Raw genomic sequence first — 25,541 nt, 5'->3', positions numbered from 1 at the left:
AAACGGATTCATCAGGATCGGTTGGATATCTCAAAAAAGAAATCCTATCTAGTTGCTATTCCTGCTTTTTCTGATCAGAATCAAAGTTCTTTTTCCCCTCCTGGACATTCCATTTCATCAAAAAAAAAAAAAAAATCTCATCAGTATTCATCATGGATAACTGGATAAGGAAGTGGAGCCGGAAATGAACTCCCCTTCAGCCACTCCTTTTTTTTTTTTTTTTGGAAATGGCGGTGTCCTTTGCCCCTTGCCGACACCTTTATTTTCTGACGGACTTCTTTCCTGGTCCCGTCTCCACGTTTCTTTCCTTTCTTCAATCACTTCCTCGAGTCACGCCATTCGGCAGCAGCATTTTATGGTCACCTCCGAGGCATTCCCCTCACCGCGAATGAGCATAACGGCAACCACTTCGCCACGCTGCCCGGGAACGCGTAAACGCAACTTTCCACTTACAGGTACGCGACCCGGCGTCACGCCACTTGTCCTGACGCTGAAGAAACGAAGGGAAGAGAGAGAGAGAGAGTGGGGCGGGGGAAAAAGACCCGTAAACGATAGAGAAAGCTCTTCTCCTTCCCTCACCGCCTTCCTCAGATCAAGGATATCAGCTTCCGTTATCCCATAAGAAAACTATAAGAATGGCGGTGGAAACGGCGAAGCACGATACCGGCGAGTCACTACACTCCACATTCGCTTCCCGCTGCGTGCGCGCCTCCGTTCCGAGGTCTCTTTCCTTCTCTTGGTCTTCCTTTCGTTTTTTACTTTTACTCTCGCGATCCTCTGAATCAAAATCGACGGGTAGAAAAAGGAATAGCTTCTACGGTTGTTTTCACCATCTCTATTTCCTTGCTCCTTAGAAAAAATATTGGACAATCCAATCATATTTTAATAATCTCGGTACAACCGATAGAAATGAGCAACTTCGCCTCCAACTAAAAAGCCAATTGTCATCTAGTAATCAACGGCTGTGACTGTAATTGGCCATAATGGCAGTTCTGCATTCGGCGCATGGTCAATACTGTACGTTGGCACGTTGCCCATATCGAAGCAGCATTACTAGCTGCTGCCTGGCAACTGATGCACCCCACACCGACCCAAGTAATGATAGCATCGACTCTTTTATAGAAAGAAATGATCCGAAGAACCTCAAGTACACAATGTGATATCATACTCACGGAGAATTATATTATGTTTCATATTGTTGTCCTTTTATTCTGATTGAGGTATCAAAGATTTTTGTCCAAAACTCAAACTCTTATAGACTAGTTGAAAAAATATCAGCTTTTTTAAACCTGGATCAGCTGGTTCAAGCCGATTTCTGCCAATTTTAGGGTTAGTCGAGCTGCACTTGATCTTAGTCCATATTCACCCGTAACACTAACACCCGGCAACAATAAAAAAAAATAAAAAAAGAACCTCAAAAAGCTATATAACGCCGCCTACCTGCCTCCAAAGGATGGAAGGCTGAGAACCAAGGAGAGAGAAAAAACTCTGAGCTATAGCCATGGTTCTCTCCGCGGCAGGATCCGAGCCCGACGCTTCGGTCGACTACACCTTCGCCTCTCGTTACGTTTGTGCCGCCCTTCCTCGGTGATTCCATCCTCTTTAATCCTGTACTTGATTTATTTTTCTTTAGATCGCAATTTCCGGCTGCAAATTTGTTGGTATATCCAGTGCTCTGTGTCGGATGTGTAACGAGTTTGGATTTGTTAACGTAATATTAGCTATATTAATCCAGATCTGAGCCATATTTCCTCAATTACGATTCCTTTTCTTCGTTTTTTTTTGTTCATTTTCTTAACGTGATTTATGGAATAGGTTTAAGATGCCGGAGAATTCGATACCGAAGGACGCGGCGTACCAAATCATCAGCGACGAGCTGATGCTGGATGGGAATCCGAGGCTGAACCTGGCATCGTTCGTCACGACGTGGATGGAGCCGGAGTGCGATAAGCTCATTATGGCTGCCACCAACAAGAATTACGTCGACATGGATGAGTACCCTGTCACCACCGAGCTCCAGGTAACCAAGAAATCGCCTCATCAAATTATAAGCTGGGATTCTTAGAGGTGTTTCCAGCGATAGTAGTGTAGAGGTCGGCTGTAGGTTGGGTCATGGCAGCATTCGTTTCTAATGAACGCCAACATGCTATTACTCACTGCTTCTGTTCTCTTTGGTTGTTAGATTTTGGAACTGTATATCCCAAGTCTTTTGTCTTGTGGGTCTTTTTCTCTTTTGTGGTGTTAGCAATTATCCATTCCATAATTATGCAAAATTGTGATTCTTATGGATGTATTGTTTGCTATTTGCTTTAGAAATGGATGGGAGATCCATCAGATTCATTAGAAGAGAGATTTGAATTCCTGTGCATGTGTTCTTGCAAGAAACAGTAGCTAACTTCTTATGCTTGGGTTTATCAACCCGTTTATGTTTCTCCTTTCGAGGTCGTCTTCTATTTGTCCTGTTGTCGTTATCTCGATTTCCAATTGCTTTTAATAGGATTGGAAGCATGTAATGTGCACATAAGTTGCTTTTACCATGAGCTCTCCAATTTTTTGTTTTCAATAGCTTGTTCATCACTTGAGCATCAATTTTGCTATCTCTGGTACTCCAATATACTCAATTAGAGGGTTTTGAAATCCTAATGATGATATAAACAGGATAGCCTGTATAGGGATGTCTTATCCCTGTATAATTTGAAAGGTGGTTGGCATTGTGGTATCCAAAGTTTGGGATTCTGGGATATGCACCCTTATTGACTCCTCAAACTCTTCCCTGCCTCTTCTCCTAGTTTGAATCAAAGGCTTCACATCATGTTTGCCACCCCTTGTATAGGATGCCACGTGGATCGAATGTATGATAGCCGGAAATGAATAACCCCCTACCGCGCAACATATTTTCTCAAATTGCCATGTGGTACACCAATTGAAATTTTTAAAATTCTAGACCGGAACTTTGAACATGACAGGCCAAATTAGCATCTGAATATATATCTCTGTTACAGGAGATGCATCTAAAGTACACCCATAGACTGCTGCAAAAAGGTTTAAAAAGCTTCCTCTTTTTTCTAAGGTTTGGCTTATTTGTACAAATTAACTTTTCATCACTCATATTTTCTTATAGGACAATGAATCAAATTGTAAGAATATATATAAAGGCATAAATGGTTGTCAGAGACATTTTCGAATTACTGATTTTAATGAAAAAAGTGTAATGCACACTGTTGATGGTATCTTTACGAGGAATGATTGCTGCGAGATTTTAAAACTAAATATGCGATCCAGACATTTTGTTCTTATTCTAACTAACAATGTTTTGAATGTGCAAAGGAGATTGCAATGAAATTTTACTAGTGGCTTTAAATGCTTAAACTAGTTGTTTATGTACCAAACATGGAGGAGTGGCTCAGCAGGGGATTGTCAAGATAAATTTCTTATCTTCTTCTTGTCACATATCTTTATAGTTTACTATAACATGGACATGTGATAGAAAAGGTATATGGTGAATTGAATAAGATACTAATCATGGAATATTATCTTTTCAAGAAATAAAAGAGTACATGTTATTTTTCCTAATTTTACTGCAAAAATTGAAAGAATTTGCATAGGCACGATCAACTTCTATGGTTAGATGTTATCTAATACATTTAATGAAAAATACATGTATCCGATTTTTAGAATTTTGCTATGCATCTTATTTAGATGCAATACAGTCTGTGGTTTCCCTGTAATCCAAGATCCAAACAATTTGATTTTTAAGAAGATTTTGATGAAAGAGAAACTTTGCAGAAAGGATATTTATATTACATCTAGCGTGAAGAATGTGAATTATAGGCTAGCTATTGATTCAAACTTTTTTCTTTTGATCTATCCTTCTTTCCATCATAGATTCTTTGTACAGACATGAATTATTGATAGATTGTTGTTCTGGACCAAGTTGCTATACGCATTTTAAGATATCATCCCAAATTTGACAAATTCAAAGTGCTAATCCTCCTTTTATATTACATTGCTAGAAAACAATAATATTGTAATCCATCTTATATGGTTCATCTTATGAGGTTGGTTTCTGTGTGATTATTTATTTAACATGATTTTAGGAATTGGGAACCACTATGGTGCACTTGTTCATTATTTGATTGCTTTCTTACCATCTGTTTGTTTCTCATGCAGAACCGCTGTGTAAATATGATAGCCCATCTTTTTCATGCCCCAGTTGGGGATGATGAAACAGCACTAGGGGTTGCAACTGTGGGATCCTCAGAAGCAATAATGCTGGCAGGACTGGCATTTAAGAGGAAGTGGCAAAACAAAAGAAAGGCAGAGGGAAAGCCTTATGACAAGCCAAACATTGTTACTGGTGCAAATGTTCAGGTACTATCCACCTTTGTTCACTAGAATTGTAACATGGCACTGAAAATTTTCATGATCTTGTATTCTCATATATGCTTATTTAGGTTTGCTGGGAGAAATTTGCAAGGTATTTTGAAGTAGAATTGAAGGAGGTGAAGTTAAGGGAGGGGTTTTATATCATGGATCCTGTGAAGGCTGTGGAGATGGTGGATGAGAATACCATCTGTGTTGCTGCCATTTTGGGTTCTACTCTCACTGGAGAGTTTGAAGATGTTAAACTACTGAACCAGCTGCTTACACAGAAGAACAAGGAAACAGGGTAAGCGATTTTGCTTGTATACCAGAGAACCAGTCTATTGTCAAAGGGACCATAATAATTGCTTAATCATGTAATAATTTGCTGTGAACTGGGTATGCTTGCCTACCTATATATTCATAGACCGCTGTTTGAATGATCAGTGGTGCATGACCTAAAAGTCGTTAAGTGAAAGCAGTGGATTGATTCATGTCAAGGTTTTAAGAGCGGTCATTGTATGAAAAAGCTGAATACACAGTTTATATGCAGAACATAGATCAAATATTTAATAAAATAAATCAAAGTATATACTTGGACAAGAAAAATATGAAAAATAGGGTATGTACTTTTCACTCTTGTTTGAGAGACTATAGAATGATATGCTGACTAAAAAAATAGTACCCTTTTTATGCATGATCAAATTTCCAGTAAACAAATCTGAGAGAGGGAGAGGGAGGAGGAGGATATGCCTTTTACCAGCATAGGACCAGAATGCATATGCTTGCCACTTGGGCCTTTTTGGGTACCAAACGACCCACTATGTAGCAGCCCAACATGGTGTTGTGACTAGACCTTCATTTGCTTATTCTGGATGCATGCACAGTCTTGCAGGATGCATTTTAAAACAGTTATTTGTATATCTACTTGTCAATCGAATGACCAGTCAGTATTCCTAGTAGCCAATGGTTGTTGACAGCTCAACTAGGTGAACCAAGGATGCTGTTTGAATTGATTGATCCTCTCAAGACAGCGACACCTGTGGCATTTCAGCCATATCCATTTCTAGAGTGGTTGAGCATCTTGAGATTGCTCTAGGATGCTAGCTCTTGATGATAAGTTTTTGTCATTGAAGTGAAAGTTACAGTATTTTTTACCCATTTATGGATATAGCCCAATAAATTAATTTTCTGAACTTCAGATCAAAACCATACCTGTTGTTTGCATCTAGTGATGATTTATTCATAGGACTAATGTTTGTGAGAGATGGAATCATATTTACCATGCCCTGCAGGTGGGATACACCTATTCATGTTGATGCTGCGAGTGGCGGATTCATAGCTCCTTTCCTCTATCCACAGCTGGAGTGGGATTTTCGGCTACCACTGGTAAAGAGCATAAATGTTAGTGGCCACAAATATGGTCTTGTTTATGCTGGAGTTGGTTGGGTTGTTTGGAGGAGCAAGGAAGATTTGCCTGAAGAGCTCATTTTCCATATAAACTATCTTGGGGCAGATCAACCTACTTTTACCCTCAATTTTTCTAAAGGTGAATATTATCATGTGTTTGTATTTTCACCTATCTTATTTGGATATGCATGTAATGTTGCATTATGTCATATTAGTTTCTCAACGAAATACTTCACGGAGTCTGTTTCATTGTTGCAGGTTCAAGTCAGATTATTGCACAGTACTACCAGTTCTTGCGCTTGGGCTTTGAGGTAACATGAGAACTTTAACTATTTCTCTAACCAACTATGTGGTAATTATGGATATTAATTTCGTTTCAATGGTAAAAGTAAATTGTCTGGTCTGGATTCTGTTTCAATGTGTATATGTTTGGTAGAAATGGTCATACAAATTCCCTAATAAGCACAGTTTTCCTAAGTAATTTATTAAACTGTCAGCCAATGAACCTTACCCCATCAAGGTTAAAAAAAATAATAAAAATCCATCAAGGTTCCAGACAGTTCACCACATCCGGCTCTGCACCTGAAGTTGACCCTCTTAATTGGCATGAAACTCTTCGTGAAGGTTTATTTGGAGATTGTGACGCCTCCCCTAGAACTGAAGGTTAGATATGGAGCAGGGAGATGTATATTGGTTACAACCTCGGGGTAACCCTCCAAGGCATCTTTTGGTCAAGGATCTTGATATATCTTTAAGGAACAAATAAGCCAATAGCAAAATTGAATTTCCTTCTCAAGTTCAAATTTCGATCGATCTGCAAATGAAAGCAAACTTGATCCTAAATCAAATACAATTATTTCCTCATTTGCAGCAGAGTATGGAAGGTTAAGATACTCTGCTGTGCTGCTGCGTAGTTATTGATTTGTTCTAATCGTTTGGAAAATTATTTATTTTTTTTACTATATCAACGTATTGTCTCTCTTCTGCCGCGATGAACAATCAGTGCATGGGTATATAGACTGGAACATTGATATGCTGGAACTAATATCACCTACTTGTGCTTAGTTTAGAACAAGGCTATACGCGTGTACCTATGGCTGTGTCAACTCATGATAGTTCTTATATCATACTTTTTTCTTATATAGACTGTTCTTTTTCCTTAAATAAGCCACTAAATCTGTACCATGTTATATGTTAGGGCTACAAGAATATCATGAAAAATTGCATGGAAAATGCAAGAGTGCTAAGGGAAGGCCTCGAGAAGATGGGAAGGTTTGATATTGTCTCGAAGGAAGTTGGTGTTCCTCTTGTTGCATTCTCGCTTAAGGACAGCAGCAAGCACACAGTCTTTCAGATAGCAGAGAACATGAGGAAGTTTGGATGGATAATCCCTGCATACACAATGCCACATGATGCCGAGCACGTGGCCGTCCTTCGTGTCGTGATCAGGGAGGACTTCAGCAGGAGCCTTGCCGAACGCCTCATTTCAGACATCAAGAAGGTCCTGGGAGAGCTTGACGCTGTTCCAAGCCAGCCCATCACCATTGCCCATGTAACACCTGTAAAGAATGCTGAGGGTACTGTTCTTAAGAAGAGTATTTTGGAGACACAGCAGGAGATCACTACATACTGGAGGCGGCTTGTTGAGCGTAAGAAGACTAATGGAGTTTGCTAAATCGGTAGGTACTCATGAGGGTGATATCGGTCTCTGAAATATGCTTATTATTGCTATATGTGGGTTGGCTATAAATAGGTATCTGTGGCGATTTCTGATTAATATGGCCTTTTTTTTTCTAGTAATAGTACTTTGTTAACGTTTGAGATATTAATGATAGTCTATGGAGCTTGGGTTATCATGTTGTCTGGGAATATCTGCCTCATTATCTTTCATGGTTGCAATGGCTTGTGTTCCAAACCAATCACAAAATAGACCTTGTGTGTATCCACAGTAGTGAAGTAAGGCCATGGTAGTTAGCCTTATGGGGCTGTTGTGGAGGCAAGTATTAACTTTTGATTGAAGGTGGATAAATGCTGGATTCATCCATGTCCGTCTTGCATCCACTTCCCTGACATGGACGCCATTTGCGCAGCCTTGTCATACGACCACCTGTGTATATGAACAGCACTTCTCACCATTTCCACTTTTGCTGGATTAGCATTCATGTTTTTCAGCATATAATGGGAGCTTTTCCACTACAAATCAAAGAATATACATATTATTCAGCAGGATTAAGAAATCTTAGAACTTGGCTAGGACTTGGTTTCTGCTTACACATGACAGGACTCATGAAAACTTTCATTGACTAAAGGCTCAAAAAGATTGGGTATAGAAATTAATATATAAGAATAATAAGTCATTAGATATTGATTTAGAATGATCACCAGCTTCGATGTAGATTTTTTTGGTTATTACGGGTAGGAATGGATAGGATCTAAGAGTAAGATCTGTCGCATCAGGAAGTCGAGTCGCGAGCTAAACTTTCGAAGGTTATAACTTAGTCATACGATATCTGATTAAGATGATCTTTTTCTAAGAAATTGGATAGCTTTTCAAAATTTACGATGTGACGTCGCCTCTCAAGAGAGGCTGCGCCCCAAGCGATCGGGTTCAAATTTCATAATTTGGATCTTGAAAATGGATCGGTCAAACCGAAAGTTTTTTTTTCGAGAAAGATTATCGAACATCTCTCTTAATCCAAGAAAAATCGAGTAGAGTGATAGAGAAAAATTTTAGCTTTTCGAATTTATTTCTAATAGTCATGTTTATTTTAGAAAAGTGAGTGCTATTAGAATTATGAGAGAAATCTAAACCTAATTATGTAAGGGTAGATCTTACCATTATAAACAAAAGCTACGTATCTTGGTTTTATGTTGATCATCAATAAAATAATAGGGGACATAAACTCTTATCTTTGAAATTTTTTCATCATTTTCTAATTTCTTTTGAGAGATTCGAGTTGAATGGGTTGAGAGAATTCTTTTTTTCTTCCCGATTGTATCAATTTGGTATTAAAGTTTCGGTTTTCTCCATCTATGGGAGCTTTAGTTTATAGTTTAGATGTGCGAGTCGTATAAGCAAATGGGAGAGCGTGCTTGAACTACATTGAAGGACAAAAGCAAGTATGATTGCTAATTTTATCTCGATGGATGATCAGATAAAGGGACGTCTCACACAATTGAGGAGAAGATTGCCCAACTCACCGAGATTGTATCTCGATTGAGGACGTCTGCAACATAAGCACCAGCAACTCCTGTGGCGAATCTATCTCTTATGTTCGGAGACGAAGTTCTATTATCTAGCCAAGAAAAACAAGGCCGGAGACTATCTCCAAGCAAAACCAAGTAGTTTACCCATAAGGTAGGGAAGCACATATTTTTCCATCTTCACTTCTAATTTAGTAGAAGCTAAATTTCCTAAATAAAGAGAGCTATGATCCAAGAAGATCATTAGACTCGATATGGATCATTTTAACTACTACGGATAGGGCTCCGGAAGCGAGATGTATCACATCGGAAAGCCATATCGTGTATCAAACTTTCGGATGCCATAACTTGGTCATACGATATCCGATTGAGATGATTTTTTTTTTTTTTTTTTTTTTTGAGATCGGATAACTTTTCGAGATCTACGATATAGTGTTGCGCCCTAAAGGGGCTACACCCCTAGTGATCATGCCCAAATTCCATCGTTTAAGCTCCGAAACATGTTGATCAAATCGAAAGTTTTTTTTTCGGAAAAAATTTTAATAGGATGTATCTTCTAATCTGAGAAGAATCGAGTGGATCAACAAAAGACAAAGTTGATATCGAAGTTGAAATTTATCTCCTATAAAATTTTAGTTTTTCCAGTCTAGTTTTACTAGTCATGTTTCTTTTAGAAAAGTGAGTCTTATTAGAATTAGGAGATGAATCCAATCGGATTTGTAGAAGGATGGACGTTACCATTATAAATAGAGGCTATGTACCTTAGTTTTATATTGATCATTAATGAAAGAAAAAAAAGGGTATAAACCCTACTTTCAAAATTTTTCCATCTTTTTTTAAAATTTTATTTAGAGATTCAAAATAAGCCGGTTGAGAAAATTTCTTATTCTTTCGAATTGGATCAGACGTAGACACGATCCGTGAGGGCGGGGAAGACTGTCATTGAATTACAAGGTTTGTCATCATAAGCAAATGATAATAGTTATTGGAGTAAGTAGGAAAAGAATTATTCCCTCTTTATTTTTTAGCATAATTGTATTACTCTTTTTTGATCATTGAGATGCAACCGAACGCGTTTTGCTCTGATTATATCTCTTGTAAGTTGATTGTTGCTTCACCTCGCCCAGCAGCATTAATCAAATTGTGCAAGTTTTCCCAGTGGAAGAAAAGTCGTATGTTTTTTAGCTGGTCAATTTAATATTTCGCAGTGCCATCGGTGTGAGGGATCCACCCATTCCTACAGCCAGTGCTTGGTGGCCTGCCGTCGGAAGCAAATAGCAATTATTGCTAGCCCAACCATATCTTTGATAGTTTTGATCTATGGTCTTCTTTTATGTACCAACCAAAAAAAAAAAGAAAAAAAATCCATGGTTTCCTTTATGTTCTCCTTGGAAGTAGCTATCACGGTACTCAAATCAAGAGGTTTGGGTTTAGATAGTTGTTTGATGCTTGGACCAGTTAGGTTCCCCATGCGACTTTTCTTATATATATTACCTACAATGCATCCAGGTCATGAGACGTCAATTGTCCCCTTATTTCTATCCTAGTTTTGGGTTCAGCTAGCAGCTAATGAAAAATCCTCATACATTCTTTTCCTTCTCTAGCTCCATAAGCACCAAAAGAATACGATGTAATCAAGCATGCCCCATTCTGTTTTTATGGAGCATTCGATGTTTCAATATTAATCATGGACAAAGCAGTAGATGATGGTTTTCCTAAAGTATCCAATTTTTTAGTCAAAGGAAGGGGGGGTGAGCAAACCAACAGCAATGCATGTTGATCATGAAGAGACTAAGCTATCTCGGACGTGTAACATCCCTTATCAATAACCTAGATATGGTCAATTTGCAACCTAGCATATGGACTCATGGCTAGTGATTAAAAACTATTGCTAAGTCGTGAAATGTATTAGAAATGCTATTCTTACTGCAATCTACAAATGAGGATCGATGCCATGCAACCCGAGCCTGATTTGACCTCAGACTCAGCTGAAGGTGACGACTGCCAAGCCTGGGGAGAATGGTTCGGCAATCGACCCCTCTCCAAAGTGTTAACCTCACTGCCGCTTATGGTGGGAGAAATAAAGAAAAAGATAAAAGAAAAGATGAAGAAGAAGACAAGGAGAAGGGTCGAGCAGCTAAGGAGCAGAAACCCACTGAAAATTAGAGGAGCACAAAGGATGCCGATGCTAGGGAAACGGAGATTCATCGGAGCACCAATCGAAGGCCTGGACGCTGGTGCACCCGGGCGAAACAACAGATGAAGAAGTGTAAGTTGAAAGGCGGGACCATCCTTATATAGAGGCGTAGACGATCCTTTTCACAGCGTTGACTCGACTACTCAAATAGATCAAGCCACATACGGCTCAGGACATGATGCGGCGATTCGTCAGGATTGCTGCAGTAATGATGCCTCAAGAAAATTCTAGCAATAATGATCAACACATTTATTGCCTGTAACAGAAGTCTCACCTTCGATCGAAGTGGCGACTTGACTTCCTTCACCCGAACCAAAAAACAGTTCAGCCTTAAAAGTGGAGAGCAAGTAATGGAGAAAATATTTGACACCTCAACTTCGGGCTAGATCTGCTTCATTGACCTTGGGCATAAACTGAGGAGAACAACTTCGGTCCCAGCCAAGCAGCCAACCAAGTGAGGTGAAAATTTTGATCCCAATCGAGGAGGAGCCATCGGACGAGGAGAACAATCAATACGTGCCGACAAGGATTGAAAATTCTAGCAACCAACAACTCTAATAGCCCACAGTCATGGTAGCACCACGGCCTACACCCCACCAGCTTACCTATCGCCCATGTACACTAGTTTCCACGCCGCGATCGTACTATCGACCATTACCTAGCCATTATTGCACGCTATGTAAGGTGAGGTAATGACAAAGTGAGCGCCCCTATATAAAGGGGTGGCCCGGAGGACCTCAGGTATGTAACATATAATATATACAACATTACTCATAGAATCACCCTCCATTGAAACCCTCTCTCTTCCATACTGTTGTCTCGTTATTTTGACTTAGGCATCGGAGATTTTCCGACGGAAACTCTCCAGCAATTGGACTTTTTATAGCCACTTCCAAAGGAGTTCGAAAACTCCCTAGCAATTGGACTTTTTATAGCCACCTACGAGAAGTTTGGCATCCGATACATCAATTGGCATGCTCCGCTCGCCTCTAGACGACCTCAGGGTCAATCGAGCTACTCTTCCATCTCGGTTTGGATTTGGCGGCAACAGAGGCATAAATCATATTGATTTGGGATATGAAAATTATTCTGATGTAAAATATCACAACATGACAGCTGATCTATGCTATTTTTCATATAAACAAAGCAACTCTATGATGAACATCAATTCTCCAAATCCAGTAAAAGCTTCAAAATACAAAGAATGTTTTACATCTTATTATACTACAATAAAAGAGATTATCAGTGACAAAAAATTTGATGACAAAAGAAATTTCGTCAACAAAAGTAGAACTTTGATGATAAAAATTAACTTTCGTCACCCTACCAAACTTAGTAATTTTTTTATTACAAAAATTACTTTTGTTTCAACTATATATCACCGAATATCTCGCACCAATTTCCAATATATAGAGGAAATTTTTTTGTGATGCCCTTTGCTATATTGTTAAAAAATTTATCGTTATTAAGAATTAGTAAATTTTTGCTTTTGATGACTTAAATTTCGTCACTATTCTTGTTTTATTTATAGCGCCACCGAACATCACACCCCAATTCTCTTCTTATGGAGGAAATAATTATTAAAGTATGAATTACCATAATATATGTGAAATATGTATATTTTTATAATGTGAATAAGTTCGATTCACCGGGGGAATGGCTAGTCTCGTGCACTTGCAGCCGTTAGATTAAGATGGTTGATCTTATCTATTCTAGATGATGGGACCCATCTGGGGGAATGGCTGCCCTCATTTTACGTGCAACCATTTCCACCGTATCCGTAGAATAAATGAGAATGGCTGTATTCGTCCACTTGCAGTTGTTTCCTCTCTATTTGTACAAAAACCTATCAAAGAAAATTGAATTGGTGTCGGCTTCGATGCATGTAGAAAATTCTTTATCTTGTTTGAATTGACGTGGAACTTTTTCATTCAACCGATATCCGGTGCGGGAGGGCTTTGGCGAACGCTGACTCGCTGAGCGACAACTATTTAGGTTGTCATGTGATCATAATTTAATATCAATGTTGAGACGAAAGCATGAGTTAAAATTTCAGAACTCTTTTCCAATCACAATTGTTTTATATTTGGTGGTATTTTTAAAATTTAAGTGTGAGTTTGGTTTGTTACTAAAATCAAAATCGAAATTAAAATCAAAATTAATTTAAAAAATTAAAAAAATAATATTTTTTGATATGTTCTGCTTCGGAATCGAAATTGGTAAAATGAGATTTGAGTACTAAAATGAGAGCCGGAATTAGGTTTTGAAGGTTTAAAGTATTTTCACTTTGGTTTAGAATAAATATAAAAATATAATCTCTCCTAATCAAATACAAAAGTGGAAATTAGTCATTTATATTTTTAGTTTAGAGCCCAACTTCTGCAGCTAAATGCACCCTAGGTTTTTGGGACAATAGAAATATGAATATATATATTTTTTGGTACATTGATAGGTCAATCATGCCTTGTGTGAACACCAGTATAAAAAGCCAGACAACAGAAGAGAATATAAGAGAGACAAAAAGAAAGTTGTAGAATTTTCAAAAAAAATCTTGAGTAATGGGCCGCGTATAATGTCGTCCCATGTGCAATGCCGTTGGCCCCTCTGAAGATATAGGTGGTCGGAAAAGATCTAAATCACAGTTCCGCATCTAACTTGAAGGCTGATCCGGCCACAAAAATATTTTTTTATAGAGCATGGGGAAGAGGCGTGGCGTTGGCCAAATCCCATCGCAAAGATCCGAACTCATGGGAATGGAGCTCCCCCTAAGTTTGCTGTGGATCTCCCTCACCCTCGTTCTCCTCTACTTCCTCACCAAAGCTGCAAAGAAGAATTCACCTTCCTGCAACGTCAGACTGCCGCCCGGTCCGGCGGGGCTCCCCGTTCTGGGCAGCCTCTTGGAGGTGGGCGACCAGCCCCACCGCTCGCTCGCCCGCCTGGCCAAGACCCACGGCCCCGTGATGGCCCTCAAGCTCGGCCTCACCACCACCGTCGTCGTCTCATCCCCCGCCGCCGCCCGCGAGGCCCTCCAGAAGAAAGACCAGCCCCTCTCCGCCCGGTGGGTTCCCGACGCCGTCCGGGTCTTCGGCCACGAGCAGGTGTCCATGATATTTGGCCCTGCCAGCCCATCCTGGAAACACCTCCGCGCGATCTGCAGCACTCACCTCTTCTCCGTCCGAAGCCTCGACGCCACCCGAGAACTCCGCCAGCAGAAGGCCCGCGATCTCGTCGCCTACGTCCGCGAACATGCCGGCCGTCCGATTGACGTCGGACGAGCCCTCTTCGGGACAGTCCTCAATCTCATATCCAACACTATGTTCTCCTTCGACATGGTTGATCTCCACTCGGAATCCACCCAAGAGTTCAGGGACTTGGTGTCGGCCCTCACCTCGGAGGTTGGCAAGCCGAACCTCTCCGACTTCTTTCCGGTGCTTCGCATCATCGACCCGCAAGGCCGGCGGCGCCAAATCGAGGTCCATCTCAAGAAATTGTTCAGGGTGTTCGACGAGATAATAGACCAAAGATTGAGTTCCAATCCTACAGCGGCGGCAGCGGAGCGTGGTGGTGATTTCCTGGGCGCGCTTCTCCAGCTCCACTCACAATCCAAGCTCGACCGGAAGGCTATAAGATCCCTCCTCGCGGTATCACTTCTTCAACACTTCTTATATGCATATGAAATGAAATCGATTGGAAAAATAGAAAAAAATTATAGGAGCTGATAGTGGTTTAGTAATTAATTAGGATTTGTTTGCTGCTGGGACGGATACGAGCTCGATCGCAACGGAGTGGGCCATGGCTGAACTGCTGAAGAACCCGAGCAAACTGGCAAGAGTCCGTAAAGAACTGGAGGAAGCGATCAGATTGCCAGGTCAAGAAGTCGAGGAGTCCGACATTGCCCGGTTGCCTTACCTCCAAGCAGTGGTGAAGGAGGTCTTGAGGCTGCACCCGCCGGCGCCGCTGCTGCTGCCGCACCGGGCGGCGGAGGCCGGGGTGGAGCTGGGAGGCTACGCGGTGCCGGAGGAGGCCCAGGTGCTGGTGAACGTGTGGGCCATGGGGCGGGACGAGGAGGTGTGGGCGGAGCCGGAGGCGTTCGCGCCGGAGAGGTTTCTGGGGAGGGAGGTGGACTTCCGGGGGCGGGACTTCGAGCTGATCCCGTTCGGGTCCGGGCGGCGGGCGTGTCCCGGGCTGCCGCTGGCGGCGCGGACGGTGCACCTGCTGCTGGCCTCGCTGCTGCGGTCGTTCGAGTGGAGATTGCCCGAAGGGATGGCAGCAGCCGACGTCGACCTCTCGGAGATGTTTGGAGCTACGCTTGCCATGGCCCGCCCGCTGCGGGCTGTGGCCGTCCCAGTCGTGTGAGTCCAGGCGATTATAATATTTGGCCTATCAGAAGCCCTATATTGCACGGCAAATGCTTTTAATTCACGAGCGTTGAATTTGCTTGCTCCTGTATCACCATCCTCCTAGCATTGGCACACTGATGTAGCTGTTATTTTATTTTTAATAAAAGAATTGTATAAGCAAAGACAAATATGAACGAATGGATTAAGAGAGCTGCGGAGGTACACAAAATATTCTTTTCTAATATGCACTATGAAAAGCTTGATCTAGATTATTGCAGAAGCAAGACCATGTTCACATAAGACCAAAAAACAAAGAAGATGCACTCAAACAAAGAGAAGGAAAGAGTGAATTAAAAAAAAAAAAAAGCAAACAAATCAAACCACGAGGAGGCTGTTAGGCAACCACCAATTTGTCATATGCAGAATTATTGAATACCAATAAAAAAAATATAGAGTTGTTGGAAACTAATCATCAATCATGCAATTCCCTCCAAGAAAGAAAACTACCAATCTATCAAATGCTATTGAAGATGTAGAGATTTGAAAAGTAATAAGGAAGATATATATAGAGCCGTTGGAAACTAATAAGAAAGATGCAGAGTTGTTGGAAACAAAAAAGAAATCTTTCCAACATTCTAATTGAGTTGTTAAAATTTTTGTAATTACTTTTCTTTCCATTCTATTGTTGTAAGTTTTCCTATTTATTATCAAATACAATCACCTCTCAAATGAAGAAGAGTTTCACCCAAAAAAATCATTAGCTAAATCTTTCTTCAGAGGCTCTGTCCTCCATAATTCAAAAGAAAACAATAAAAACAAAATACTTGCTCCATTTCTTTTCCGACCCTCGGACTACCATTGACGGCCTGGTGAGAGCCATTGGCTGCCGAATTTAGCCACGAGAGGTTTCTCTATTTTGATTTTTTCTTTCATTCTTTTGGTGTTCTTTTGCCGTGATTCGATTGCTAGTTTGGCCGGGACAGTGGCCGCCATTGAGTGGTGGGGGGGGGGGGGGAGTCGGGCCACCATGGCCACCACCCCTTGGACTTGTGAGGGGAAAGGAGAAGGAGATGGCCAATCGTGAAGAGAGGATAGAGAAGGTTTCTTTCTCTTCTTTCTTCTTCTATCTTTTTTTCTACTGTTTGCCTCGTTATAGACTAAAAATGTGAAACTACTGTTTGCCTCGTCATAGACTAGAAAAGTGAAACTACTGTTTGCCCCATCACGGCTAAAAATGTGAAACTACTATTTGTCCCACACAGGTTAGAAATGTGAAACTATTGGTTGCCCCATCACATGCTGGAATTGTGATACTATTGGTTGCCCTGTCACAGGATGGAAATGTGATACTATTGGTTACCCCGTCATAGGCTGGAAATGTGATACTATTGTTTGCCTCGTTACATGTTGGAAATATGATGCTATTGTTTGCCCTGTCACATGCTGAAAACGTGATACTATATATTGATTGTCTCGTCACAGGTTAGAAACGTGGCCGGAATTTGGCCCAAGTTGAAAAGATAATTAATCCAGGGTAAGCTAAAAAGAAATGGAATGAAAAGCATTGAAAGTATTAATGAAGATTTATGAGATATCATATGATATATCACTCTTGAGTGGCTGGATTTCTATTGATATTTGATTTATATATATCTATACTGATTATTCGAGCATTATTGTTAATCGATTTGTGATTTCATGATGTGTGTGACATTTTCTTGCATTTTTCAAACTTATATTATTATTGTATTGGTGTAGGTATTTGGGGATTCTTATTAGGCTGTAAAGCTCACAATCCCTTCCTCTTTCTCTTTTTCAGAGTTACAGGTTGCATAGTACATGGATATGGTTGAGATCACAGGTAGAGGGACGATGAAATAGAACATCACTGATATTAATTGGATGATCAAAATTTGTAATTGGAACAACTTTGCTATTTGGTATGAACAGAGATCATTATTGATTACGATATTGAGGTTGTAATATAGTTTTAGGTCTTGTATATTCTCTAGGACTCTGCCCTAGGGAGTGTATGGCCGTCATGTGTCGGATCGGAGTTTTGGGTTCGGGGCGTAACAAAGTGATATAAGAGTTTAGGTCTTGCTAAATTTAAAATGGAACCTACTGGTAAAAATTTTATAACTACCTCCAAATTATCTATAGAATCAACAACAATCTTTTCTACTAGAAACCTAACTTTAGTCTTCCATTATAATACCTTTCAGATGAAAATATTATTGTTTCTAACTAGTTTCAAAATAACCCAAGCCACCACTCTTCCTCTGTGCACTTTGATCTAACCCAGTAAATACTCTAAAACTGCTAAATAATTTTTGACCAAAATATCCCTTTATATTGAGGCTAAGAAAATCTAAATTTCAAAATTTCAAGTAGAACTAGAGCAGAACGTCTAGATCTCCCTGTCTTCAATTTATGTAGAGTGTACATACCATAACCAACCCTCAAGCCATTAGTCAAGTTTATGGTCACTGCATAATCTTTGCAACCTTTCTAGAGTCCAAAATATCTAGGTTTAATTTGACCCTGGATTTTCTTAGCAATTTGATTAAACAATCTACATTGATCTTCCTTCTAACATAATTTACTCTAAATTCAATAGGTTTGGAGTCTCTAAGCCAATATCACTATGAGTAGAATTAACTCTATTAATCTTCAAATCTTTCTTCACCAAAATTCTTAATATCTATCTTCAAAGCTATATATAATATAACTTATATAAACATCTTTACTCAATATGATATTTTACTAATAGCTTCATCAACAATGATAAAAAATCCCTGCTTAAATCATAAACCTAGACTTGAGTTTAAATTAACACATCTAATAGTCTCCAATAATTATAAGAAACACCTAGTAGCCCAATCTACACATAAAAATTCAAATAATTAAAATTCTCCACTAATTTATGCAATGTATGTCCTTAAATATAAAATTAACTCTGCAAAATAAATTCACCTATTTGCAGTATCCAAATATGCCAATTCCAAATATAATCCACAAATGGCTTTAACCTTGAAGAATATCTCTTTCTAATATTATAAAAATTCTTTCTTAGCTCACTCCAATACTATGAAAGATCCGTATATAAATCCCACTCTAATAATTAGTAGCAAAAACCAAACGTGCGATCATATCTTAACCCATATCAAGTTTAAACATCCAAGTCATTTAAACAATATCTGAACAATAAACATGGTATGGTATAACCAACTAATATGGTATGACATGGTTAAGCTTTCTGCAGTTACCTTAGGTCTAACCTCTCTTATCATGATCAAAGATAATTTATTTAGTCCTTCCGTACTCATCGAATACCAAACCTAATACTTACATTTTATCGCAATGCCTAATGACCTTACACGTAAGCACTGAATTTAATTCTGCTACTATTGTCATGTCCGCAATAATCATAACCTCAAGATTTGATACATATCTATTACAATCCTTAATGATCCTAAACCTATGATCTGATTCCAATTTTGTTACAATCTCCAATATTTTTAAACTTCAAGCTCTGATGCTACTTATACCATAGTCCTAATGGTCTTAAACCTTAAGCTCTGATATCATTCTATCACGATCCCCAATGATCATAAACCTAAGCTTTAATAATTTTTCTATCATGATCCCCAATAATCTTAAACCTAAGCTCTGATAGTTTTTCCTATCAGAGTCCTCAGTAATCCAAAACCTAAGCTTTGATACCACATTATCATGCCCCAAACTCAGCACCTAGGTTTGGGCACACGATACGGTCACACACTCTCTAGGGCAAAGTTCTAAGAAATATGCTAGGCCTGAAAATTTAATACAATCTCAATATCCGTAATCAACAATGATGACAATTCATGCCAAATAACAAAGTTAATCTAATTATACAATTTTATTATCCAATTAGTATTGGTGATGTTCTATCTAGTCATCTCCTCCACCCGTGATCTCCACTATAGCCATGTATTATGCAACCTACAACTCTGAAAAAAAGAAAGAGGAAGGAGCTGTGAGCTTTATAGCACAGTAAGAATCCCCACATATCCACACCAACACAATAATAATATACATTTGAAAACCATAAAAAATCATTGCACACATCATGAAATCACAAACCGGCTACCAATAATGCTCGAATAATTAATATAAATATGTACCTCAAATATCAATAAAAATTTAGCCACTCAAGAGCGATATATCATACGATATTTCATAAATATTTATTAATATTTTTAATATCTTTTATTTTATTCTTTTTTAACTTGATCCAGATCAATTATCTTTTTGACTTAGGGCCAAATCTCGATCACATTTTCTAGCCTATGATGGGCCTGCCAAGGTATCACATTTCTCGCCTGTGACAAAGCCTGCTATAGTTTCGCATTTCTAGCCTATGATGGGGCTTTTATAGTTTCACATTTCTAGCTTATAATGGGGTCTGCCAAAGTATCACATTTCCAGCCTGTGACAGGGCCTGCTATAGTAATGAGATAAGCCTAAAGTTCTTGTTTAATCAGTTCAGTTCACATCGACATATCAATTCCTTTTTATTTCTGACTTTACACTAACCACGGTCATGTATTTCGCCCGTGACGAGGCAATCAATATAACATTGTTAATGTAGAACACCACATTTATTAGTTTGATTATGCAAGTGTATGTTATGCCCATATATGCATCCATCATACAATTAATCGTAAGCATACATAATCAAAATATAATTTGATACAGAAACCATCATAAAATTATTTTTGCTTCTTACTTATCTAGATCATTAGCATATAATACATTTATAGGTACAAAAATATCTATATCATGCAGGTCAGTGTATAAGGATTCTTAGCTCTTTGCTGACAACCCAGATAGACTAATTACATGCCCACACTGTGATCTATGAACCAGGGTGCACAAACCTTGCTCAATATCCTCTTATCCAAAAGATTGTTCTCCTACAAAACCAAATCAAATGAAAAATTATTCGAGGTATCCGACATTCCAGAACCCTCTACTGATCCACGAAAGAGTTCACCATCACGTAACAATCTAGGACTATGCTCTGAGCCTCTTTAACAAAAATTTTTTTGGATCAAGCTAGAGAGAGAAAATACCAAGAGAATGAAATAAAAAGAGAGAGAAACTAGAGTATAAGATCTCATTGGGCTTCTTCTTGTCCAGATGATTGAAGTCTCATACAAAACTAGGGTTAATTGTGAAAGTAAATTCATATATAAAGATATACAAGGCTAGCTAGAGGAAAGCCTCATTGTTTGAATCTGTCAGTACAACGAAATTCAATTTATCTGATTAAGAAACATATATCTAATCAAGGCAATAGATCAGGGATTATCGATTATAGGTCCTATAGTAGTTGACAACAGTTGGGTGCGGGACGGACATGGTCGACTAGGTAGCAGCGTCCGTCCGATGATCCAGGTCGGTCTGCTCTAGTCAATCCAACTAGTCAAATCACAAAACAAGAATCAGATCATGGTACAGATAACACAGTAGAGATTCATATTAATAGAGTCTAGTAGTGCTCGACAATGGTTAAGTAAAGCTAGCACGATGGGTGGTCACAGTAATATTAGACTAGAACTCTCTACTAGGGTCAACCAAGTAGTAACATCTGGGTGTTTGAATTGATTGGATCCAGTTAGTCTAGCAAGTCAACTCAAAAGTCAGGCTACGATATAGATAACTCAATAAAGATTGATGATGATAAATTCAAACATGTTCAGTAAGCACCGTGGTAGGGGCTGGCATGTTGCCCGACTATGAATCGAGGCCCTTCACCAGAGCCGACCAAAAGTCACTAAGAGACGCTCTTACCAGGTCCAACAATCCTAGAGAGAGAGTCCAATTAAAGAGAAAAACTAGAAAGAGAATATAGAGAGAGGAGAGAGAACAGAGAAGAAGAGAGAACAGTGAGGCTCTCTTTCTTTCTCCTTTTTGAATGGAGGAAGGCCACCTTAGGCGGCGACAATCACCGATGGTAAGCCACACCTGATGGTAGTCGGCCAAATAAAAGAAAAAAAATGGGGAGACTTTGCCCGTGATCAATCTAGCGATTCGCCGGCTGGATTCAAAGAAGAGACAGTGGCCCAACAACCAAAAGAAAGAGGAAAGAACGACCAACTAACAAGACTCACTTCTAGTGAGCTCTCCAGGCTGGATCGACGGCGAAAACCCTGAGATCCTCTACGACAACAAACTCAAAAATTATCTCGAAATCGACGGCGAACTTGGGTGATCAACGGTGAGGCTTGAATGAGGGGTGAGATCCTTTAAATAGACATGGAGGCTAGGGTGTCAAAGAGGAGCCGGAGCCGGCCTCCTCTTCCGGCTCAAATATGGGAACTCTATTCCCCCTTTTTTTTTCATTTCGTTGGGCCAAAAGATTAGGCCGATCAAGTAGACCGGGCCTAGTTACTAGGTCTCACATACAATCTGAATGATTGATGATGAATAAACCATAAGGAAATAAGTTTACTTTCCAAAGAACGTAAGTCTCTCTCTCTCTCTCTCTCTCTCTCTCTCTCTCTCTCTCTCTCTCTCTCTCTCTCTCTCTCTCTCTCCGGGCATGAGTCTTATATGTCATGTCCAAAAAATAGGAAACAATTTTGAGAAACCTAATCAAACAAATTTGCTGTGATGAATTAAAACAATTCAGCCCGTCCTCCAACCTAAAGAAAAGCCTCCCTCCCTCTTCCCCTCCAATCCTCAAACCTTAATGAAAAGTGGAGACGCTCCGTTCTCCCTCAATCCCCCTTTTCTGAGTTCTCTCTTTCCAGACCCTCTGAATCATTCCTGCAGCCAAAGGGGTCCAAGTGAGCAAATTCATCCTGAGTAAAAGAACTGGTCCCCTTTTTTGAACCCTCCCTCACCCACCTCATGTTTGAGGGTACATGGCCACGCACCATTGCCGTGATCCTGAGGATGCCAAGAACAAACAGTAGAGTTTGAAGTAATCAACGGACCAAGAATCCTGCAATTAGCTTTGAAAAGTAAAGAGCCGTGAATCCTGATAGCTCCGAGCGTAGGCTCGCCTGCTCATCCAACGGTCGTTAGGGATGTGTGATGTCATGATGGGACATTTCATGCAGACCACCATAAAATGTTCAATGTTTAGGCATTTACTACAATTCCTTGTGGAAGTAATATCTTGAGATGAGATGGTAATTCTTATCCTCTACATGTCTGTGGCCTATGGTGATTAAAATTATGCTTTTGTTGTTTAACAAACAGGAAATACAAGAAACATATTGTGATTATATCCAATGGTAAATATTTCTCATATGTCACCTTTTTTGTAGTGATTGGTAATTGTCATTGGTTTTAAGGAATAAAGTAGGGGAAATAACTCTCAACATCGTAATAACATTCCTTTATGCACTAACATATTAATTCATTTCTTTGAACATTGAAACATTTAAAGTAATTTGAAATTGCATATGGAAGAGGTGATATGAACAAGTCATCCACATATCTAAGTCACCACCATAGCTTCAAAAACCAACAGCATGGGATGCTACGATTAGTATCATATCGTTCCAGCTTGAAATTAGGATTGTACAATTAGTACCATATCATTTTAGTTTGAAATTAACACCAGTATGGATGCAGAGACACTGAAATATTATGTATTAGTCTGTATCGGCCATACCGATGCATACAAGTAGTTTTTTTTTTTTTAAGTTCGTTAGTTTTGGCATGTCCAATTGGCACCAATATCATACTGATAACATAGCATTCCAATGAGAAGGCGATACAAGAGAGTGTCATGTTCAAATAGGAGGAAGAACAATTTTTTCCTTCGTTTTGGTTTCTATTTCAACTTTTGATAGCAATTTTAAAGCAAAGTTAGGGGGGATATTTTGAGTTGGAAGAATAACATTTTTCTCCAATTTTCTTTGACTTTTCTCTGAATTTTGGGTAGGAGATTCATGTGAGAACATGGCTGGGCCTACTTTCAAAATATGTTAGCAGTCTGATTTGAAATCAGGTTGGATTAGGATTGAAGGCTAGGGCAACTTGACCCTACATTTCCAAGTTGGGCTCAGGCTTTACTCGGCTCGATCTTACCTAAACCCAACTGAATCCAACCCAATTCTTGGATGGGTAGGGTATGGATCCAAAGTATGGTCACCAATTAGTATTCTGGACTCACTTGAAACAAATTTTCATATTTAAATTAAAAAAATCAAATAGAAGCATGAATAGTTACGAAACTTTTCAACTTTTTGTTTATATGGCTGCATCCACACAATTTGTGATGTACTCTCTCTCAGCATGCATGTACTATAATCTGATAGAACTGCAAACTATGCACAAAATACAAAAGAAAAAACAAAAGATGTCTTCTATGGTCAAATGCACTTGATTCATATCTGCAACAATTTAACAATTTACTGTCAGAATAGCACAGTTTTTTGTCACTGTGAAAAGATTTTTCCTTAAAATTGTGTTCCCCTGTATTTGCACCCTAAAGGAACATAGTCCTGATAAGGACACTATTGTTTAAACTGAACTTAAAACAATAAGCAGTTGCTAGTTGATGCACTTGAAATGGGATTACAACATTCTGTGTTGATGATATTAATAAACAAACTCTAAACTTTAATAAGCATTTCACTGCAACAAATCATCCATCACAGGTGCAAGGCACATAAGAATGTTCCTCTCTAGCATGCATCAATGTGGTACCGAGCAGAGAGTAAATTTTTCTTCTGAAAGCTGAATGGAAGGTCTGAACACTTAGAATTAAGATACTTCTATTCAATTGCTAAGCACAAAACTAACTACCATATAATAATTCATAGCCATATTTTCAGTGTACTCCTGATACTAGTTAATTGATTCTAGTTAATCAGTGTACTCCTGATAGTTTCAAAATAAATAAAATAATAATTCATAGCCATATTTTCAGTAGTAGATATTCACATATAATAAATATATAAATATGCTCACACTGAAAATCATATAAAACCATATCATCTTATACAAAACCGAATTCATCCATACAAATCCCACAATACAAATCTAGCGATATGAATCAATAAAAAAAATATGTACTAGTGATCAAGTATTGGGATTCTTATCTTTACTGAGGATAAACTCAAATAGTAGGTATAATCCCATACCATAAACTACGAACTAGGGTTTTATGTACCCTCCTCAAACACTACAAGAAAATACGCTTTTGCCGACTTTTTCCCGCCGACGCTAACAAAAAGCGTCAACAAATTTCGAGTGAGGGCTAAAATTGGACGGCGCTTTTGTATAGCTTCGGGTGAAATTTAAATAAGACAACGCTTTAAATTGTCGGAGGCGGAAAAAAAGGGCTAAAGCGTGTGGATCCCTCCTTTTTTTCCTCCTCGATCCCCTGCCTCTCTCTCTCTCTCTCTCTCTCTCTCTCTCTCTCTCTCTCTCTCTCGCACGTGGAGAACAATCCCTAACCCTTTCACCCAGCCGCCATCATCCCCCCCCTCCTTCCTCCCCGATCCAACTTGGCTACCCCTCTCCCCCTAAACCGCCCACCGAGCTTCGGATCCCCCTCCTCCTCCGAGCTTTTAGGGCGACGGTAGCCGTCGAGAAAGATGTTCTACCCCTCCGAGTTGAGGATACGGCAGTAGCGGTGGGCGGGCTGTGGTCCGACAAGATGAGCGGCCATGGATGCAGGCAAATGGAGGCCGGGTTCGTGAGTTTCAAGGCCTCCATCCATCTCGTAAGTTTCATCTCCCCCTCACCTCTCCATCCATCATTGCATCCCCATCTCCCTCCAAGAACTCCTCCTCCTCTCACCCTCCCCTCATTGGAGGCCCAGGCCGCAGCTCGTGGCAGAGGAGAAATTGGATCAGGCCCGAGGAACATTTGAAGGGCTCGGAGGCGACTGGAGAAGGAGATTGTGAGAGAGGAGTATGCTCTGATTTTTTAATTTTTCCTTCTAGTTCTTGAGTTTTGATCATGGATGGGTATGTTCTTTCTAGTTCTTTTTGGCATCCAAAGTTTCATTTTAA

The 25,541-nt window shown here is 39.5% G+C and overlaps 2 protein-coding genes across 2 annotated transcripts; both read left to right on the top strand.

Moving 5' to 3' along the window:
- The first annotated feature begins 1,227 nt into the window (after nt 1-1,227).
- Nucleotides 1,228-7,641, top strand: LOC103708620 (glutamate decarboxylase 4-like). The gene is made up of 7 exons (XM_008793636.3): nt 1,228-1,587; nt 1,816-2,020; nt 4,171-4,371; nt 4,455-4,669; nt 5,658-5,911; nt 6,031-6,083; nt 6,971-7,641. The coding sequence occupies exons 1-7, from the start codon at nt 1,502-1,504 to the stop codon at nt 7,445-7,447; spliced, it is 1,491 nt and encodes a 496-aa protein (XP_008791858.1). The 5' UTR covers nt 1,228-1,501; the 3' UTR covers nt 7,448-7,641.
- A 6,040-nt stretch (nt 7,642-13,681) lies between these two features.
- Nucleotides 13,682-15,742, top strand: LOC103708621 (cytochrome P450 76M5-like). The gene is made up of 2 exons (XM_008793637.4): nt 13,682-14,814; nt 14,915-15,742. Exons 1-2 carry the CDS (start codon nt 13,870-13,872, stop codon nt 15,527-15,529), a joined length of 1,560 nt encoding a protein of 519 aa, XP_008791859.2. The 5' UTR covers nt 13,682-13,869; the 3' UTR covers nt 15,530-15,742.
- The last annotated feature ends 9,799 nt before the right edge of the window (nt 15,743-25,541 follow it).

The sequence above is a fragment of the Phoenix dactylifera genome, chromosome 8, assembly GCF_009389715.1.
Source record: "Phoenix dactylifera cultivar Barhee BC4 chromosome 8, palm_55x_up_171113_PBpolish2nd_filt_p, whole genome shotgun sequence".
Taxonomy (NCBI): domain Eukaryota; kingdom Viridiplantae; phylum Streptophyta; class Magnoliopsida; order Arecales; family Arecaceae; genus Phoenix; species Phoenix dactylifera.
The sequence above is the reverse complement of the archived record's forward strand: the minus strand, read 5'-3'. Positions and strand labels throughout refer to the sequence as shown.